This window comes from Octopus sinensis, linkage group LG1 (assembly GCF_006345805.1).
Source record: "Octopus sinensis linkage group LG1, ASM634580v1, whole genome shotgun sequence".
NCBI lineage: Eukaryota > Metazoa > Mollusca > Cephalopoda > Octopoda > Octopodidae > Octopus > Octopus sinensis.
The window spans coordinates 114,807,438-114,830,016 of NC_042997.1; the positions used below are offsets into that span (position 1 = coordinate 114,807,438).

A 22,579-nucleotide genomic window follows, 5' to 3' on the forward strand; every position below is an offset into this window, starting at 1 on the left:
TGTTTGTCCTCTCTGTGTTTAGCCCCTTGTGGGTAGTAAAGAAATAGGTATTTCTTCTGCCGTTACATTTTGAGTTCAAATTCCGCTGAGGTCAACTTTGCCTTTCATCCTTTCGGGGTCGATTAAATAAGTACCAGTTATGCACTGGAGTCGATGTAATCGACTTAATCCCTTTGTTTGTCCTTGTTTGTCCCCTGTATGTTTAGCCCCTTGTGGGTAATAAATAAATATAGTGATAGAAGAAGCATTAATACCAAAAAAGGTAATATTTATCCCCGCTTAAAAGTGGATGTTGTATTAGAACACAGAATACAACATTAGTTACCATGAGAGAACTTCTCATATGAACTTGTGGTGCATATAAGCACTCATGTTTATATCACTAGCAGGAGATAATCATCTGTTCTCCTGTTAGTGATATAAACACAAGTGCTTATGTGCACCACAAGTCCATATAAGAGGTTCTCATGGTAACTAACGCAGTATTCCATGTTCTAACACAACATCCACGTTTAAGGGGGGATAAATCACATATGTTATTTTAAGTCTTATTTATATTTTTTCATTTTTGTTTTAGGAGCTGATATTGCCAATATTTGCAATGAAGCGGCTCTCCATGCCGCTAGATATGGCAAGAAGGCAGTCGACAGAGTGGATTTCGATTATGCAATTGAAAGAGCAGTTGTAGGTCAGTTAAATCTATTTGTATATTGTTTCTTGTTATTTTTATTATGAATGTCATTTGTCAGAAAGTTAGTAATATATATTTAAAAAAAAGAAAAGACTTTGTCTCTTCTCTTTCTCTTTTACTTGTTTCAGTCATTTGACTGCAGCCATGCTGGAGCACCGCCTTTAGTCAAGCAAATCGACCCCAGGACTTATTCTTTGGAAGCCTAGTACTTATTCTATTCGTCTTATATATATATATATATATGTGTGTGTGTGCATATATATGAGGGGCTTCTTTCAGTTTCCATCTACCAAATCCACTCACAAATCTTTGGTCGGCCGGAGGCTATAGTAGAAGACACTGACCCAAGGTGCCATGCAGTGGGGCTGAACACCAAACCATATGGTTGGTAAGCAAGCTACTTACCACACAGCCACTCCTGCGCCTATGTATTTTGGAGTATTTTTTACTAATTTGGACTGCATAAACCATACTAAAAGAATAGAATATATGAGTAAGGTGTGGTCCAGCACATTTAGATAAGAACTGGATCGGATCTTGACAACCTGTTCAACCATGCTAGCATAGAAAGTGGATGTAAAGATGCCAGTGTGTGTGTGTGTGTATAGGCAACAAATATTTTCGTCATTCAAGTGACGTAGGGTGCTAGTAAGCACCAGCATTGCTAGAAATAACTTTCAAAACAACTCTTAACCACGTGAGGTCACTTTTCTAATTTCTGACAAGGGAGCTAGAGTCCCTCCCTACAGCAAGCAAAATGGAGTCATATCAGCACTGGTTTCAGATTTAATTAATCTTCATCAATAACTCATTACTCTGTCTCAGAGGGTTAAAGAACCTGTCTCACCCTGTCAGCCTTATAGAGAACACCTTAGGAAACATCGACTGATTTCAAAAATGGTGAAGCGAGAATCATAAATTATTAAGGTGGCTATTCGCAATTTCTAAACTTTAAATTGCCAATAGCCACCTTAATAATTTATATATTTATATGGAGGCGCAATGGCCCAGTGGTTAGGGCAGCGGACTCGCAGTCGTAGGATCGTGGCTTTGATTCCTAGACCGGGCGTTGTGAGTGTTTATTGAGCGAAAACACCTAAAGCTCCATGAGGCTCCGGCAGTGGGGTAGTGGCTATTCCTGCTGTACTCTTTCACCACAACTTTCTCTCAACCTTTCTTCTGTCGGCCTGCTCGCTTAGCCAGTGGGGTGCCGTCATTTGAAGGCTAAAACAATGCGATGCGCATTGCGACCAGTGATGTGTTGCAACATCTGATAGCCTGGTCGGTCACGGTGATCATGGTGTTATATATATATATATAATATATATGTGTGTGTATATATATATATATTATATATATATATAATATATATGTGTGTGTGTATATATATATATATATATATATATATTATATATATATATATATATATATATTAGAAACACGTTACCAGTTCAAATATGTTTGAGACCTATTCGAAACCTGTAAGAAAGTCATTCAGTGTATTTTGTCAGAGAAAACTTCTCCTTGTAGACAAATAAGTGTAAAACCTTTGAGTCAGCTCACTGTGCTACCTACTCATATATATATATATATATATATCATCATCATCATCATCATCGTTGTTTAAAGTCTTCTTTCCATGCTGGCATGGGTTGGACGGTTTGACTGCAGACTGGCAAGCCAGTAGGCTGCACCAGGCTCCAATCTGATCTGGCAAGATTTCTACAGCTGGATTCCCTTCCTAACACCAACCACTCTGAGAGTGTAATGGGTGCTTTTTACATGCCACCAGCACAAGGGCCTGCCATTGACTACGCTCGAATGGTACTTTTTATGTGCCACTGAATCAGGACCAGTCAGCTGGCACTGGCATCAACCACGCTCGAATGGTACTTTTTATGTGCCACCGGCATGGGAGCCAGTCAGGCTGGACTGGCAATGATCACGCTTGGATGCTGCTTTTTTATATATATATAAGATAATGCATAAGACATCAAGATTAATTAAGATAATTATCTATGATAATTAAGAGCTTAATTGATAATGAATAAGCTTCCACCAAATGGATCGTATTTTTGGATCGTGGTTCAATTTAATAATAACCTTATTTAATACCTGATCTTAACAGATGGAAGGTTTTCATATCACACAGGTAAACATAACTGATTATTGTAACATTGTAGTAAATCCAGTTGAAAAAGCTGGCATGCTTACACCAGATAGTCTATAGCAGTGGTTCTCAACCCTTGTTTACCTGTGAAACTCTTTGATCACTATTTTCCCTCTGTCGGAACCCCATAACCATTCGATGTTTGAAAATTAGTTTTATAGGTACTTCTTTCAAAATTCCTATTTTGTTTGTCACACACATTCACTTGTTTAGGTGTGCAATAGTAACTAATCTCTGAGAGAACATGTTTCAGTGGCCGGAAGCATTATTAAACTGTGTGAAACACCAGAGAAAGAAACCTAACTGTTTCTTGCAATAAATATATCAAAAGCAAAATTTTTCATGAATGCTATGGGTCCCCAATTTATTATTATGCTTACGTGGACCCTGCTGAATCTTAGTTGGACTGTGGTTGAGGACCAAAGGGCTAAAACAATCCTCAAGAACAATACATTTTCGGTTTTAAAGGTTGATGTGGACTAATAGAAGCAAAGTAACATGTTAAGTCATTTTGGTTAAAACCTCTTCTACCTTTCTGAGTGTCTCCTTAAATTTTCTGTTGTAATTTCTGGTATCTGCTAGATGGCATATACATACTTTTATATCCAATTTTTGTGCTGGTGCCACATAAAAAAGCTCCTGTCCTGGCACCGTGTAAAATAGCACTCTTGCTGGTACCACGCCAAAGAGCACTCGTGCTCATGCCATATAATTAGCACCTGTGCTGGCGCCAAATGGAAAGCACTGGTGATGGTGCCACATAAGGAGCGCCCAGTACACTCTGTAAAGGGGTTGACATTAGGAAGGGCATCCCGCTGTAAATCCCATACCAAAACAGATAATTGGAGCCTGGTGCAGATCTCTGGCATGCCAGCTCCTGTCAAGCCATCCAACCCATGCATGCATGGATGGATGGATGGATGGACGGACGGACGGATTCTTTCTTTCTTTCTTAGATTTAGTAGTTGATAAAAAGACAAATAAATTAGAAATGAACCACAATCCTTTACAAGCTATGACCCCAGTGGGCTTCACACTTTCTTTGAAGTGTAGTCTATTCTTAGCTACAATAGTGACAACATGGATTTCTTCCATCTTCTTGCTCTGTTAAAGTATTTGAGAAAAATTATATTAATATGTCCAACTGGTCAAAATTCTGTTTATTTGTGCAGCTGATGATAGCCCTGCATTTAAATTGATGTAATGATTGCATTGTTCAATAAAATGGAGTTGCTTGAAACGGTCGTACCGCATCACTTCTTGATATCCTGTTGCTTATTTTGTTATGTGTGTGTGTGTGCTAGCATGAAACCTAGATGTTAAATCATGATATAATGAATATTTTGTCTTATGTTTCAAGGTGTGGCAAAGAGAAGTAGGCTATTATCTCCTAATGAAAAACATGTTGTGGCTTATCATGAATGTGGACATGCTTTGGTTGGCTGGTTATTAAAATATACTGATGCCCTCTTAAAGGTAACCGATTCTTATCATTAAAATATTGATTTGCAGTTATGATATATTCATGACACTTTCCTGAAAGTATCATCATCACCATAATCATCGTTTTAACATCTACTTTTCCATGCTTTTATTAGTTGGGCAGAATTTTGTTGAGGTGGATTTTCTGTAGCTCGGTGCCCTTCCTGTCACCAACCTTCATCTTTCCAAGCAAGATAATTTCATCTCCCTACCATTGGACATGTTTTCATGGAAGAGTGGGAACTTAGGACACTGCTTGCATAACAGGGACACTCGTTTACGACTATCACTCAGTGTCAAGACTAAGAGGCACATATCATCACCATCATTTAATATCTATTGTCCATGCTGGCATGGGTTGGACAGTATGACCAGAGCTGATAAGCTGAGGGGCTGCACCAGACTCCAGTCTGATTTGGCATAGTTTCTTCTCTGACACCAGTATCTGCCACCACTATGATTACACTTGGCTTGAAAGGTTTTCTGCTCAAGCATGGCATATTGCCAAAGGTGTCGGTCATTTGTCATTGTCTCTGTGAGACCCAATGCTCGAAAAGGTGCTTTTTACATGCCACTGGCACTGGTGCTAGTTACACGACACCAGCATTGACCACAATTGCCTCCGTGAAGCCCAACTCTTGAAAAGTGCTCTTTGCCTTCCACCAGCACAGGTGCCAGTTACGTAACACCAGGTGTCATTAACTTCATATATATATAAAATGTTAATATTTCTTTTTATGAGCAGTTATAGTAAAAACAATTTGACATTAATCTGATGGGTTACTCTATACTTTTGTAGAGGACAAATTTATTCTTGAATAGTGAGAGAGGGGGTCAGAGTACGACACACTGACACACAGAAATTTGTTTTGGCATTTATTATATATATATATATATATATATATATATATATATATATATAATTCGTCTAACCCATGCTAGCATGGAAAGAGGACATTAAACGACGACGATGAGGATATACACACACACACACATACATGCACACACACACCACAGACACACACACACATATAGATATACACACACAATGGCTTTTTTCAATTTGCATCTACCAAGCTTACTTAGAGTTTTTAGTCACCCTGGGGCTAGAGTAGAAGAAACTTGCCCAAGGTAATCATTCAGGCATGCCAGTCTTTAGATTTGTTCTCAATAAATTATCAATTAGTAGTAAACTAGAACTTGACTTGAATTGTGGCAACTCATCCAACCCATGCCAGCATGGAAAAGCAGTTTTTAAAGTATAAAACGATGATGATGATGATCTGATTAGTCCTGATGGTTTTAGTAATAACTATTGTAAATAACTTTTGAGACCTTTGTTTCAAATGTCTTTTATTATTTATAATTTCTCAAACCTGTTTTAAAAATTTCTTTTCTCTCTCCAGATATCAATAGTTCCCCGAACAAACAGTTCAATGGGATTTATTCAGTACACACCGTCTGACCAGAAACTTTATTCTACAGAGGAGGTACGGACGTTTATTTAGAACTTTTTATTTATCGACACCATAAAAATTTACAAACTGTAGTAATAATTCTCTCTTGGAACAGTGAAACTCAAAGAGATAAGGCTATAAATATTGGTTTCAAATTTTGGCACAATGCCAGCAATTTCAGGGCAAGGGCAAAAGCCGATTACACTGACCCCAGTGTTCGACTGAAAGGCAAAGTCAGCATTAGCGGTATTTGAACTCAGATGAAATACCACTTAGCATTTTTCCCTGCATGCTAACGATTCTGTCAGTTTGCTTCCTTCATAAAGCTCTAAATAAAAGGATGTAAATATTGGGTCAAAAACCCCCTTTGGATCGGAAACATCAAAGACTGCCTTTGTTTGCTGGCATGATCATTGCCAGAGCAGCCAACTGGCTTCCGTGCCAGTGGCACGTATAAGGGCACCATTCGAGCATGATCATTACCAACGTCGCCTTACTGGCACCTGTGCTGGTGGCATGTGTAAAAAGATTCGAGCAAGGTCGTTGCCAGTACCACCTGACTGGCCCCCATGCCGATGGCACGTAAAAAGCACCCACTACACTCTCGGAGTGGTTGGCGTTAGGAAGGGCATCCAGCTGTAGAAACTCTGCCAAATCAAGATTGCAGCCTGGTGCAGCCATCTGGTTCGCCAGCCCTCAGTCAAAATCGCCGAACCCATGCCAGCATGGAAAGCAGACGTTAAACGATGATGATGATGATGATGATGAAGTTTACTTTGGAATCAGATTGTCTGGCTTTTTGTTCCTGCAGTATGAACACAGTTGGCTGGTAGTGGTATTTTCCGCTATAGGTGTAGGTTGACCAATACCTCACGCTTGAAATTAATTCAGTAGCAGCAAACTAGAAACTCTCTGGTTCTTATCCCAGTCGAGACTACAAACCAAATGCAAAACTTCTTTCTGTGAATTAAGAAAATATTTCGGTTCTGAATAGCTGCAATGTTCAAATGTTTCTCTCTTTCTATAAAGCTCCGCTCACATGGTTATGATGGTAGAGCTGTCATACACAAACATTCTAAACTTTATTCAAACTTAAACAAATCTTCACTTTTTTTATTCTCTCCAATCTCTATCCTCTGAATTTACATTGTCCTCCTTCTGTCCTTTCAGCTGTTACTACTGTTAGCTGCCTGACTGGATAAAAATTTCTTTGAACTAATACCTATTTCTTTACTATGCACAAGGGGGCTAAACACAGAGGGGACAAAGAAGGACAGACAAAGGGATTAAGTCGATTACATTGACCCAGTGTGTAACTGGTACTTATTTAATCGACCCCGAAAGGATGAAAAGCAAAGTCGTCCTCGGCACAATTTGAACTCAGAACATTAAAGACAGACGAAATACCTATTTCTTTACTAACCACAAGGGGCTAAACACAGAGGGGACAAACAAGGACAGACAAACGGATTAAGTCGATTACATCGACCCCAGTGCATAACTGGTACTTAATTTATCGACCCCGAAAGGATGAAAGGCAAAGTCGACCTCGGTCGAATTTGAACTCAGAACGTAATGGCAGACAAAATACGGCTACGCATTTCGCCCGGTGTGCTAACAATTCTGCTAGCTTGCCACCTTTTTTTTTAACTCTGAACTAATTCTGCTTCCATCACTAACGGTACCACCACCATATAAAAAAGGCACTAGTGAGGTACCACATAAAATGCACTGGTGATGATGCCACATAGAAAATAGCCAGTACACTTGTGAAATGGTTGGCATTAGAAAGGGCATCCTGCCATAGAAACCATGCCAAGACCGACAGTGGAACCTGGTGCAGCTCCTGGCCTTGCCAGTTCATCAAATTGTCCAAACCATGCCAGCATGGAAAAGGGAGATTAAAGGATGATGATAATGTATATATGGTCGCTCTCTAAATTCTAACTAAGAACCTTTTTCCTAAACTAAGGATTATAATGTCCTCATATTTAGTTTAGAAATAATAGCTCCTAGTTTAAATCCAGCCTGACCCCTTTTTATATCTTGGAATAAAACATCTGATGATGATAAGGAATTAGACTAATCTAATTATCATAAATTTATACTTTGAAGATAAGGGATAATTAGTGTGGAAAATTATAATCTTAATTAAAATCTATTTTACATCTTGATTTAATCTCCTGAACAGTTCTTTTTCTCTGTATCCCTCTGTCTTTTTACATTCTGTAATATGGAATGTCCATTTTTCTTGCTTTAGTTATTTGAAAGAATGTCTATGGCTCTCGGTGGACGAGCAGCAGAAGCGATTATTTTCAACCATGCCACTACAGGTAAGAATTCCTCTTCTATTTTGGTTTCATTGATTGAATTCTTTCATTAAGTGAAATCTTTATCCTTTTAAAGCATTTCTTTTGGTCAATAATCGCTGTTATGGGTATGTAAAAAGCACCATTCGAGCGTGGTCATTACCTGTGCTGGTGGCACGTAAAAAGCACCATTCAAGTGTGGCCAATGCCAGTACTGCCTCAGTGGCACGTAAAAAACACCCACTACACTCTTGGAGTGATTGGCGTTACGAAGGGCATCCAGCTGTAGAAACACTGTCAGATTGGATTGGAACTTGGTGCAGCCTTCTGGTTCACCAGCCCTCAGTCAAACCATAGCATGGAAAGCAGACGTTAATCGATGATGATGATGATGATGATATATATATATACATTATTTACAATTGATGGATATTTGTCCTTATCTTGTTTGTTGTTAGCACAATGTTTCGGTTGATATACCCTCCAGCCTTCATCATGTGTCTTGGGGAAATTTTGAACCTGGTTTCTCATTCCTCAGCCCAGCTACTTTTCTTTCTCTCCCCCCCTCCACCACCGTGTGCTGCTCTCCATTATCAACTCCTCACTTATCTGCTACAACCCCCACCCTGACCCTCTCCTATATCCCTCTTCACCATTTGCTACCTCATCTTGCCCACTCACCCAGCCCAAGCCCCTTTATAACCTCACCTATTCTCACCAACCCCAATCTCCCCCAAGGGCATGTCCTGACACATCTTTGCCATTGTTTCTTTCGCTGTCTTGCTCTTTATTTTTTTTCCAACTCACTCTCCTTCCTTTTTCCGACTGGAGCATCCATGTATTCACTCTACAGCAAAACCCCTATCACTGTCCCTTTTTCACACCTTCAATACTACACTCCCATCTCAGTTGAGGGAGATTTTGTCAAGCAAGGTACTTAGTGACCCTGTTGGTAGTGGCACCACATGCAAAGCACTGGTTTATTGTGCCACATAAAAAGCACTATTCATGATGCCACAAAGAAAGCACCCAGTACACTCTGTAAAGTGGTTGGTATTAGGAAAGGCATCCAACAGTAGAATGTATGCCAAAAACAGACTATGGACCCCAGTGTGGACCCTGGCCTTGCCAACTCCTACACATGATTCTAAGAAATAGATTTCCTTATAATTCTGATGTTTTCAAACATATTTTTCAAACATGAATTAAAATTTTTTTTTAGGTGCTCAAGATGATCTGAAAAGAGTAACAAAATTAGCGTATGATCAAATCCAATCTTATGGCATGAATAAACGTCTTGGATATTTGTCATTTCCAAATGAACAAGAAAAGGGGATGAAAACAAAACCATACAGTAAGAAATTAGCAGCATTAATTGATGAGGTAAGGTTTGTTTTAAATTACATCAACTTTAACCCTTTTGATACCATATTTCTGTTGAGATGCTCTGTGTTTCTTCCAATTGCTTTAAATATAACAAAGAATTTAGTAAAATAATTTAGTTATCATTCAGCTGGTGTTAGGAATATAAATTGTGACTAAGGTTTGGTGGAAGATTTTAATTTAAAATTTGTGAAAACAAGACATTTGTACTACAGAGCCAGAACTGGTTTCAGTTGGGTTGGTAATGAAAGGGCTAACCCTTTTGATACCAACTTGCTTGACACCATCCCTGGTTCTATGATAAAAACTTGGATTTTTGAATTGATCTAAACTGAAATCTGCCGTCAAAATTCCGTGTTAATTTTTGTTCCAAAACAAATTTAATAATGACAAAGTAATTTTACTGAATTCTTTATTATTAAAAAAATTTATTGAAACAAAAGCAATGCGTGATAGTAACAGCATTATTTTATGAGATATGAAATGTTTTGAATTACACCTACTTTGATATTGTATCCTAAAAGAGTGGGTATTCAATGTTTGATTATTTGATGTCATCTTGTGATTTCTTGCTAAAATTCCTCTTTCTCAGATAGCAGTGGAAATTTACTTTTAACTTTCTCCAGGTCTTAAGAGAGATTGACTGACCTCCTCTCAACAAAACAATTCAAATAGTTAATAGATGATGTTTTCTTCCTCCTCTCTCTCTCTCTCTCTTTCCATCTCCCCCTCTCTCTCTCCCCTCTCCCTCTCCTCCTCTCTCTTTCTCTCTCCCCCTCCCCCTCTCTCTCTCACATACCATTTTGCCCTGTGTATCTAGGACTACATTATCGAATGTGTCCTTTCTTTTCTAAAATGCAGAAATGTGATTTGAAGATGATTTGGTTGTCACTACACAAATTTCCACACCCCATATTTCCTTTTTATTTTTCTCATAAAATATAAAAATGTTTCTTTAAAAATTCTTACTTTCAGGAAGCAAAGAAACTTGTCGCTCAAGCTTACCAACATGCTGAGAATGTTCTCATGAAGAACAAAGATAAACTTCATGTGGTGAGCATAATTTGCATCTTTGTGCTTGGTGTAGATATAAAACTAGACAAGCAATTTTATTGAGCAGATTTGTTTCTTTACTAGATGTATCGTCATCATCACCACCACCACCACCATCATTATTATTATTATTATTATTATTATTATTATTATGATTATTATTATTTACATTATCATTATTATTATCATTATTATTATCATTATTATTATCATTATTATTTTTATTATTATTATCATTGTTATTCATCATCATCATCATCATCATCATCATTTAGCGTCCGCTTTCCATGCTAGCATGGGTTGGACGGTTCAACAGGGATCTGGGAAGCCAAAAGGCTGCATCAGGCCCAGTCTGATCTGGCAATGTTTCTATGGCTGGATGCCCTTCCTAATGCCAACCACTCCGTGAGTGTAGTGGGTGCTTTTCACGTGCCAGACGGGGCTGGCAAACGGCCACGGTTGGATGGTGCCTTTTACATGCCACCAGCACAGGTGCCAGACAGGGCTGGCAATGGCTATGATCGGATGGTGCTTTTTACGTGCCACCGGCACGGGGGCTAGGCGAGGCTGGCAACGGCCACGATCGGATGGTGCTTTTTACATGCCACCGGCACGGAGGCCCATCGGGGCGGCACTGGCAACGGCCACATTCTGATGGTTCGCTTACGTGCCACCATTATTATTACTATTATCATCATTATTATTATTATTATTATGTTGTTGTTGTTGTTGTTTTTGTCCTGTGTGTTAGCTGGTGGTCTCATTAGTTGTGGTAGCATAAAAAAAAGTATCTAGTATATTTTGTGAAGTGGTTGCCATCAGGAACAGCATCTTGTCATGCAAAACCATGCCAAAGTTTGATGCTGCCTTCTGGCTCTGGCTTGTCAGATCTTGTTGAACTGCCCAGCCCATGCTGTCATGGAAGATGAATATTAATCAATGATGAAGTGGATGTTAAAATGATGATGATGGAGAGGGGTGAGATAATGATGGTGGTCATTATCATCATTGTTTTAACATTCACTTCACTGTGGCTGTATGGTCAGACAAAGCTTTGATTGACCCATGGCTGTAGTAGAAGACACTTGCCCAAGGTGCTCCACAATGGAATTGAACCAGAAACCGCAAGGTTAGGAGATAGTTTCCTTATTGATTTCCAGTAAAACTTGTGGACATTTGTCCAGTAAAACTTGTGGACTATAATTCCAAATGATCTCAATCCTTACCTCCATGAGGCCCAACGCTCAAAATGTGCTTTTACGTGCCAACGGCACAGGTGCCATTTGTGTGACACCGGTATCTGCCATGACTGTAATTTTACTTGGCTTGATGGGTCTTCTTCTCAAGCACAGTGGGCTAGTGGTCAGTGGTGTTGTACTCACGATTGTGAGACCATAGTTTTGACTCTGTATTTATTTTGAGATGCTCTGTATTTCTTTCAATTACTTTAAATACAACAAAGAATTTAGTAAAATGACTTAGTAATCATTCAGCTAGTGTTAGGAACATTAATTGTGAGTAAGGTTTGGTGAAAGATTTTAATTCAAAACTTATGAAAACAAGACATTTGTACTCAGAGCCACAGCCGGTTGTTGGTAATGAAAGGGTTAATAAGTTTTATGTGTTATCATAATGGTCATGAATTGAATTTCTGTGTGACATCTTTATTACACATCCATCAGACTTTCTTTCTTTGATATCAGTATGAGAGAACACCATAACTTCAATATGTGTGTGTGTGTGATTACATTTCTGTTATGTGTCAAAGTTGTTGGCAGATATACATTTCACTGAGAAGTATAGACATGGTTGGCTGCACAAAGTCTTTACCTATGAAATTTTATAGTTCTGGTTACATCCTATATTTGTGTTTATTTGCTCTTTACACAGGATGCATTGTTTTCTATTCATTTCTTAACGTATATTATTTATCCTAGCCTTGACTATCCTATCCTGCTTTCTGAAGATAAAATCTAGGGCATGAGGTTCTGCATTGGCTAATGGTTTATATAATTCATTGTGAAATTTTTTTGATGGGCACAGTTAAGTTTGTTTTCCAACCATCAGGTTTTAGGTTCAGTTCCACTTCATGGCAGCTTGGGCAGGTGTCTTTTGTTATAACTCTTGGCTGACCAATGCAAGTGAATTTGTAGATGGGAACTGTGGAAGTATGTGTATATCATTATCATCATCGTTTAACATCTGTTTTCCATGCTCGCATGGATCAGACGGTTTGACTGGAGAGCCAGTGGCTGCTCCAATCTGATCTGGCAATATTTCTACAGCTGGATGCCCTTCCTAGTGCCAACCACTCTGAGAGTGTAGTGGGTCCTTTTTACGTACCACTAGCACAGGAGCCAGTCAGGCAGGCCTGACATCAATCACATTCGGATGGTGCTTTTTACGTGCTACTGGCATCAACCACGTATATATATGTGTGTGTGTGTTTGTGTGTATGTATCATTGTGTTTGTCCCTCACTGTTGGTGTTGGTGTGTTTACTCCCCTATAACTTAGTGGTTCTGCAAAAGAGACTGATAGAATTAGAATAAGTACCAGACTTATAAATAAGTCCTGGGGTTGATTTTTTTCAGCTAAACCCTCCAAGGTGGTGCCCCAGCATGGCCACAGTCCAATCACTGACACTGGCACTCAATCGGTTATGACAATGAGAGTTCCATTGGCATGAAATTAACATGCAAGTGGCTGAGCACTCCACAGACATGTGGATCCTTAACATATTTCTCGGGAATATGTAGCATGGTACAAAAGGCCCTTTGAATTGCAAACACAACTCCTTTTTCCAGCTGAGTGGACTGGAGCAGCATAAAATCAAGTGTCTTGCTCAAGGACACGATACACTGTCAGGATTTGAACTCACGACCTTAGGATCAATATCTGAATATTCTAACGATTTATCCATGCACCTTCATGGCTTCCATAAGGAAATGATAAAAGACATACCACAAGTGTCCTGTTAAGAATCAGTAACAGTCCAGTTGGTGTAAATTATAGTCTGTCTGCCTGTCTGTAATATTCTTTTCTACTCTAGACACAAGGTCTGAAAATTTGGGAGAGGGGACCAGTCAATTAGATCAACCCTAGTACGCAACTGGTACTTAGTTTATCAACCCCGAAAGAATGAAAGACAAAGTTGACCTTGGTGGAATTTGAACTCAGAACGTAAAGGCAGACGAAATACTGCTAAGCATTTCGTCCGGTGTGCTAACGTTCCTGCCAGCTTGCCACCTTACATTGACAAATATATTCTTTTCTATTCTAGGCCCAAAATTTTTGGGGAGGAGGCCCAGTCAATTAGATCAACTCCAGTATGCAACTGGTACTTAATTTATCGACCCCTGCAAAAGGAATGAAAAGTAAAGTCAACCTTGGCGGAATTTGAATTCAGAACGTAGTGATGAGCGAAATGCCACTAAGCATTCCGTCCAGCACACTAGCAATTCTGCCAGCTCACCGCTTTACTAAATAATAATAATAAAAGAAGTGAGATAGAACCAGTGCATGTGTTTATTATTGACAGAATGACCCCCCCTCCCAAACATACATCAAAATATTCATTTGTTGTTTTGTTTTTTCTCTATTTTCAGCTAGCAAAAGCTTTATTAGAGAAAGAAGTATTAACCTATGAAGATATTGAATTATTAATTGGTCCACCTCCATACGGAAAGAAAGAAACCATAGAACAGAATATTCTGGGAGGGAAAGACACTCCCTGAATGGAACAATCCAAAGACTAGAGACCAAATTTTCTTAGCCTGTTTGTTATGAAGTGTTTTAAATATAGGAATAAAATTTATTTATTTAAGAAAAATTGAAGTGTTTTTAATTTATTTTATTGAAAATATGAAACAATGCAAAATAGTAATTAATCTGTTATTGGCTTCAAATTTTGGTGCCAGGCCAGCAATTTTGAGGGGTAGGGGAAAGTCAATTACATTGACCCCCTGTGTTCATCTGGTAGTTATTTTATCAGCCCTGAAGCGGGATGAAAGGCAAAGTCAACCTCAGTGGAATTTGAACTCAGAATATAAAGACAGACGAAACGCTGCTAAGAATTTTACCTGGAGTGGTAACGATTCTGCCAGGTCACTGCCCTACAAATTAATCTATAATTAAGATGATTGGATTGGGGTACAAGAATGGCTTTGTGTGTTGACGAGTATGGAAGGTCATATGGGTTGGGATACAGGCATAGCTGTGTAGGGTTGGGAACAAAAGCAAAGTTAAGTAAGGGTCAGAGGTATGACTGGTTAACGGATACAAGTGTAGCTGGATGGTGAAGGAGTTTACTTTGCAATCCTGGTTTGGGGTTCAGTCCTACTGTGCAGCACCTTAGGCATGTTTCTTCTACTATGACCTCAATTCTACCAGTGTTTTGTTAGTGAATTTGATTCTGAAAAAGAAGATCTGTTGAGGATGTGTAAATCAAGTGAGATCCTCATTAGTAGTGAGGCCTTGCATTTATTGTGAGCTTAAGGGTCCATGTTTATCAGCATTATTATTATTATTATTGTTATTATCAAATTTATTATTGTTTTAACATCCACTCTTTCATGCTTGCATGAGTCAGATGAGTACATTGAGACTGAGTTATTCTTTCTGTCACCAACCCCCACTTGTTTCCAAGTGAAGTGCCAATCTCCCAGTCTGTTGAAGAGCTAACAAGCCTGGACATATAGCCTTACTGATAATCAATACATAAACAAACTATTTCTAACACTGTTATGTGTTGTACGAGGGTAAGTCAAAAAGTAATGCCATTTTGTTTAGGACAGGTATAATTACCAACACAGGAACATGTATCATACATCAAAATGAAGCTGGTCCTCTCTGGATTACATCCCTACTTCTCAACATAGTCACCGTTTCTCTCAATAGCAATGTTCCACCTTTGAATGAGAGCATGTATCCCTGCCTCGTAAAATCCTGTTGACTGTTCTTTGAGCCACTTCTTCGCTACAGTTTTCACTTCCTTGCTACTGGACTATCATCTCTTCGGCCCCATGAAAGAGGGTTTGAGAGGCAAACATTATTCCATTGACAAGGAAGTGAAAAACTGTAGTGAAGAAGTGGCTCAAAGAACAGTCAACAGAATTTTACAGGGCAGGGATACATGCTCTCATTCAAAGGTGGAACATTGCTATTGAGAGAAACGGTGGCTATGTTGAGAAGTAGGGATGTTCCTGTGTTGGTAATTATACCTGTCCTAAACAAAATGGCATTACTTTTTGACTCAACCTCCTAGTTTTCTTTTTATGACACCAGTCTGAATACATTTTGATTGGACCACGTATGTATATAAGGAACCTCTAATGGACAGTGGAGGAGACAAAGACCTCATCACTTCTACATCTAAAATAATAAACAATCAATGAACAAAAAAGAGAAAGAAGAAAATTGTTTAGCTTAACCGAAGGGTTGGGAAAATAGTTAATATTGATCTCTGGGGTGAGGCTGGGAGCCTATGTGGCTCAATGAGCATCGAGGGTGCTGAACTATTAACAAACTGGATCTATATAACAGTGTTTAAGGCTTAAACACACTAATTCCCAGCCAAATATCGATGCAATATAAACTGGTATTCACCAAACATATATTTCATATTAAATATTTCAACTGTATTAATATGATATAACTGGATTTTTTATAGTTCTTTATCAATTTAAGTATTTTCATAACATAATCCTAGCTGTGGCTAAAATGCTTTCCATTGTAGAGGTGCTCAGTCAGAGTTAAGCTGAGCATAAACAGAGAGAAAATCCCCTGATGTTCCGAACTAGATCGTGTGCGTTTTTATAAACAAGCATCTACGTTAACTTCCCGCGAATTCTTTCCGAAATTACACGAATGCTTAACGGTCGAAGGGAAGCAACTGCGACTGCAGGAAGTCAGGAGTTATGTTTCTTAGTATATTCTTGATATCTCTGGTTTCAAAAAATTTCTTTGTTCGTTCTAACCTGAGCAAGTTTCTCCTTCAAAAACTGCTCTAAAAATAAACACGTCTCTTTTCTAGCACTTGCGGGATAAAAATGCCAAACCAAAAACAGGACAGCATAACCTAGAAAATCGTATGCATAGCAGACTCCCTTAGAAATATAAAAAATAGAGAAGCCTCTATTGTCCGGTTGCTCAGTTCTGTATATTTTCCTGCCCTGCATCTGTTGCGATTGGAGCTATTATCTGTCAGAGACATCACTGTAGTTTATAATAAACTTATGAATAATAAAAAAAAAATCCATACGACACAGTAAATATAGATATTCGGCTAAAAAGTCCGCTAACTATTAACTCCTGTTCGTCCGTTGAGTGATGTAATATTTATAAGCGATACATTCATTAATCATTCATATCTTATTTGTAAATTGGTTTAGATCAAAGCAACTGTCCCGTATAAATCAGTATTTTGGAAATAAGCGATTTTCCAGCCTTTTCTTTTGTGTTTTATTGATTCCAGGTTTTGGCCCAAGGCCAGCAATTTTAAAGAAGAGAATTCTATTACATCCACTTCAGTTGTTCTCTGGGAAAAGTTATTATCTTTTGGTGCCTTATAATTTAACACACTCACCAGTAAAATTTCCACTTATTTATTTTTTATTTTTCTAAAATTTTTGTTGCGTCTTGCAAGCTTTTCAATAGAAAAATAAAAAAAGAAATAAGTGGAAATTTTACCGGTGAGTGTGTTAAATTATAAGACACCAAAAGAGAATGACTCTCCCCAGACGCAATAGAATATGCTTCAACACACGAACTCACATAAAGAATCTTGCAAACCAAATCCAAAAACGAAATATCGACTCCAGTGTTTCGCTGGTACTTATTTTATCGACTTCGAAAGGATTAAAGGCAAAGTTGACCTTGGCGGAATTTGAACTCACAGTGTAGAGACGGACTAAATGTCGCTAAATATTTTGCTTACCGTGCAAACGATTTTGCCAGCGCACCACCTTTCCTTTGTGTATTATTAAAACGACTAGATGACCCCGGTCAATGTTATCTAGTGGTTGTCTTTTGAGATGTGACATCGATCATCGTTTATTACTGAAAGAATGCTAGTTCACACATACAAACGTTCACATACTACTTCCCTTGTACATGCACACACATACATACACTCACACAGAGTTGAAACGCTGTTTGATTTTTCTTTTCAGCATTGAATGTTTACCATCCCACTTCCATTACACACACGCACGCACACACACACGCACACACACATACACACACACGCAAACATTCACATACCTCCCTTTTACATACACACACACATATACTCGCACAGAGCTGTATGCTCTCACTACCAATTTGCCATCACCCCCTTCCTTTCTCATTCATATGTTGTGACGGAGAAAGTCACAAGAGTATTATTATAGTAGATGGTAGGCAACAAATGGGCAGAAGCGTGAAAGCGTCGGGAAAATTGCTTTGCAGTATTTCTCTTGGCTGTTTATGTTCTGAGTTCAAATCCTGCCAAGGTCAAATTTGCCTTTAGTTTTTCTGAAGTCGGTAAAATACTCTACTAGTCACATGGCATCAACTCACCCACTTTCCCTTCAAACTGCTGGCATTGTTACAATATCAGAAACCGCTTTGAAAAAGATGCGCACGTGTGTCCGTGCGAGTGTGAATGCACTGTGTTTTACCTTCACTAATCTGAAGTCCCAACAGCATCATCATCATCCTTGTTTAACGTCCGTTTTCCATGCTAGCATGGGTTGGACGGCCATATTTCTGCTATATCAACCACAAGTGTCCCTGATACCCTAACATAAATTTTGGTTTCTGTCACAGACTATCAACCATAAATATTACACTTTCTCTTGAATCTGGTTATACTCTTTACTCTTTACTCTTTTACTTGTTTCAGTCATTTGACTGCAGCCATGCTGGAGCACCGCCTTTAGTGGAGCAAATCGACCCTGGGACTTATTCTTTGTAAGCCCATTACTTATTCTATCGGTCTCTTTTACCGAACTGCTAAGTGACGGGGATGTAAACACACCAGCATCGGTTGTCAAGCAATGCTAGGAGGACAAACACAGACACACAAACATATACACACACATAAATATATATATATGTATACATATATACGACAGGCTTCTTTCAGTTTCCGTCTACCAAATCCACTCACAAGGCATTGGTCAGCATGAGGCTATAGCAGAAGACACTTGCCCAAGATGCCACGCAGTGGGACTGAACCTGGAACCATGTGGTTGGTAAGCAAACTACTTACCACACAGCCACTCCTGTGCCTATATGTTACTTTACTGTTTTATTTCATTGAATTTACTATAATTTTATTTATTCATTTTCTTATTTATTTACTTTGGTCGTAAAAAAGAAGGAATTCAATAGGGGTAGGCATGGCTGTGTAGTTAAGAAGTCTGTTTTTCCATCCACATGGTTTCCGGTTCAGTCCCACATATTTTGTGCCTTCTATTATAGCCCCAGGGCAACAAAAGCCTTGTCAGTGGATTTAGTAGATGGAGACTTACTGTGAACTCCCAAGTGTTACATTGAGATGACAAACAACTTCTTTGTGCCTGAATTACAACAGAAACATATGCCTATTCAATGTATGTGATTTTAGCAGGATGGGGTGATGGCCCACATAGCCAGAGCATCAATGGATGTTCTTTGCCCTTTCTTTGGTGACAGCCTCATTTCCCGGTTTGCTGACATTCCATGAGCCTCTCGGTCGCCTGACTTGTCTATGTGTGATTATTTCTTGTGCGAAAACCTCAAGACACACATGTATGCATACAAGCCCCGTACATTGGACAATTTGAAGGAAGCTATTCACATGGAAGTCGCCCAAATTGACAGCAATGCTGGAGAGAGTGGAAGTCAGCTTCCAAGAATGCCTTCAGAAATGCATCAATGAAAATGAACACCACATGATGGATGTTGTTTTCCACACTTGATTTTGACAAATGCTAATTCAATACAAACACGTTGTTAATAAAATTTGTTTGCACCTAAAATTAATGATTTTGTGAATTTTTCAAAAAAAACGTCCATCCTCTCTGCTCCACCTTGTATTAATATCATGGTTTCTGAAGCAACTACCAGACATCATTGAATAATAAAGTCTCGTCTGAATAACTGTCTCCATTCCTTCCTCTGGTACATCTAAACTGAAACCTGCGACTTTGTTCAATGTATTTATTTAACTAATATGTGATAAGGGTGATTGACATGTGTAAATAACTGCTAAAAACCATATTAAATGAGCTGCAGTTTGTCCAGTTGCACTTCCACAAATATATTGGTATCAATGATTGAGTAATTGAAATAACATTCATTACTGCCATCACTGTCGTCACATCCACCGCCACCCCCACTTCCACCACTGTTGCTACCGTCACCACCACCATCACCCCATCCTTGTCGTTGTCTTAGTCGTTGCCACTGCCTTCGTTATTTGAACATTAGCTTTTTTTCCATGTTTGCAAAAGACAAAAGGAATTGGTTGGTGCAGATTGTCTGTGATTGGATGCCCAGGCATGGGGGAAATAAAATCTTGAACGAAAACAGATTAGAAGCAAATGACATCTTTTAAATGACAGTGGTGGATGCTTGGTTGTGACACGATCTTGAGACAAAGGGACACTGACACACTCACACAGACACACACGTTATGGGCCACCATGCAGTTTATATCTATCATCATCGTTGTTGTCGTCATCATTTAATGTCTGTTTTCCATGCTGGCATGGGTTGGACAGGTTGACAGGAGCTGGTAAACTGAAGGGCTGCACCAGGCTTGAATTGTCTGGTTTGGCATGGTTTCTACATCTGGATGCCCTTCTTAATGCCAACCACTTTACAGAGTGTGTTGGGTGCTTTTTTCTGTGGTACAAGACCCCTCAACTGGTAGGGAATAGTATTGAGGGACAGCAAAAGGTGTCCTGCATTAGAAAAGAGACATGGCTACCTCAGACAGAGAGAGAAAAGAGAAATATTGTGAAGATGTGACAGAGAAAGGTTAGGGGTTATATCCCCTAGTTACAGGGTTGTGTGAATAGTGAAGTGGATCAGGGATTGGAGACAGTGGGTGGGTGGGTGTTCAATCTGATCCTAAATCTCACCCACAAAACATTAATCTTCTTGTGCTAAATTAAATGCTGTGCAGTGAGATTGAACCTGGAACCACGTGGTTGCAAAGCAAACCTCTTAACCACATGACTCTACATACACCTCCATCTATTACAAAATATCGCATTCCTTAGAGAAAATTCCAGTAAGGTGGAAATTAAATGACAGGAACCAGTTCTTGACTGTTACAATTTAATTCTTCCTCGTTGAGTGAATTCCATCATCATTTTCAGTGTTTGGGTATTTAAGTAATTAATCAGGGAATAATTGGCACTGTCGGTTACGACGACAAGGGTTCCATTTGATCCAATCAATGGAACATCCTGCTCGTGATATTAATGTGCAAGAGGTTGGGTATTCCACAGACACACAGGTACTGTTAATGTAGTTCTCAAGGCAATTCAGTATAACACAAAATGTGACACGGCTGACCCCTTTGAATTACTGGTACTAATCATTTTTGCCAGCTGAGTGGATTGGAGCAATGTGAAACCGTATCAGGACAACTACTCCCCCTCCCGCCATAGGACAATTCCCCCAACGACAATTAAACCGCCTCGGTTAATTACCTCCTCTCTGATATATTAAGAAGTTTTAAATCATCATCTGTAGTCCTCGGGGGTAATTGTCCTCTCTTAGGTCATTCATACTCTGGCATTTGTACACACACACACATACACACACACATGCACACACACACACATATGCACACACATGCACACATACACATACATACACACACATACACACACACATTTAACACACATGATATTTTTATATCTATATATCATTATACTGTGTGATGATGATGATGATGATGATGATGATGTGCCTGTGTAGTATTACTGGTATGGAACCTGGAAAACCATAGTTTGAATGAGTACTTACTACATGTATTGTCCATAGGCAGGGTGGGGGTAAATGTCCTAGACTCTTGTGAAATAAAATGTTTTGCTCAAGCACACACTGTATCGTTGGGAATAGAACTCATGACCTTGCGACTGTGAACCGAATGCCCTAACCACTAAGCCACGTGCCTTTACTAATCTGGGAACAGAAGGCACGGAAAGGGAGGTGATAGGTGGAGACAGTAGGTGGGGGGAGGGTAATGGGAAATGGAAGTGGTGTGTATTCATTTTGCTCTTGGGTGACAGAGAGGTGATGTCTGTGGATGAAAGATGGGGGCGGGGATGGTTGACAGGGCAGAGAGGATGGAGGTGGGTATGGGGCAGAGCTACTCACAGACAAGCATTAACCAAGGTGGCTTAAGGTATCGATTCTTCTTTGATGGACAGATTTTCTTGGGTCCAGTAAGGTGCCATATGTTGTGGTCCTTTCTTATCTCCTTCATAAAGCTCAGTGTCATGAAACTGGCCTTCCATACTTTGTCCCCTGTCCTTCTGGGTTCCAACCACTTTAAATGATTGGCACTTCTATATGCAACTGTCTACATCCATGTGCATCACATGACCAAACCAGCATGGTCTTCTCTCTTGCACACTGCACCTAATTCCTCTTATGCCTCTAACTTTTCTCTCAATACACTAGCGCTCAAAGGTGGCGAGTTGGCAGAAACATTAGCATGCTGGGTGAAGTGCTTAGCGGTATTTTGTCTGTCGCTATGTTCTGAGTTCAAATTCCGCCGAGGTCGACTTTGCTTTTCATCCTTTCAGGGTCGATTAAATAAGTAGCAGTTACGCACTGGGGTTGATATAATCGACTTAATTCGTTTGGCTGTCCTTGTTGGTCCCCTCTGTGTGTAGCCCTTTGTGGGCAGTAAAAAAATAAGAATCATCAGCATGCTGGGCGAAATGCTTAGCAGTATTTCATCTGTCTTTACGGTCTGAGTTCAAATTCCGCCAATGTCGACTTTGCCTTTCATACTTTTGAGGTCGATAAATTAAGTACCAGTTATG

General features: G+C 39.3%; 1 protein-coding gene and 1 long non-coding RNA gene across 4 annotated transcripts in view; one reads left to right on the forward strand and one right to left on the reverse strand.

The window, feature by feature from the left end:
* LOC115216334 (paraplegin) overlaps nt 1–14,376 on the forward strand; it is a 57,288-nt gene extending 42,912 nt beyond the window's left edge. For 2 of the 3 annotated variants that reach the window (XM_036504168.1, XM_029785560.2), the window contains 7 exons: nt 578–688; nt 4,222–4,337; nt 5,750–5,833; nt 8,061–8,133; nt 9,332–9,492; nt 10,468–10,545; nt 14,153–14,376. In XM_036504168.1, the coding sequence (XP_036360061.1) occupies nt 578–688; nt 4,222–4,337; nt 5,750–5,833; nt 8,061–8,133; nt 9,332–9,492; nt 10,468–10,545; nt 14,153–14,281 (752 nt within the window). In that variant the 3' untranslated portion in view covers nt 14,282–14,376. Of the gene's footprint in view, nt 1–577; nt 689–4,221; nt 4,338–5,749; nt 5,834–8,060; nt 8,134–9,331; nt 9,529–9,752; nt 9,774–10,467; nt 10,546–14,152 lie in introns of those variants that run through there. The other variant, XM_036504170.1, reaches the window with a different exon arrangement.
* LOC118764007 lies at nt 9,402–9,811 on the reverse strand. Its single transcript, XR_004999785.1, has 2 exons — nt 9,751–9,811; nt 9,402–9,526 (listed from the first exon to the last, which is right to left on the reverse strand). It is a non-coding gene; the product is annotated as an uncharacterized LOC118764007 (long non-coding RNA).
* Nucleotides 14,377–22,579: the final 8,203 nt, after the last annotated feature.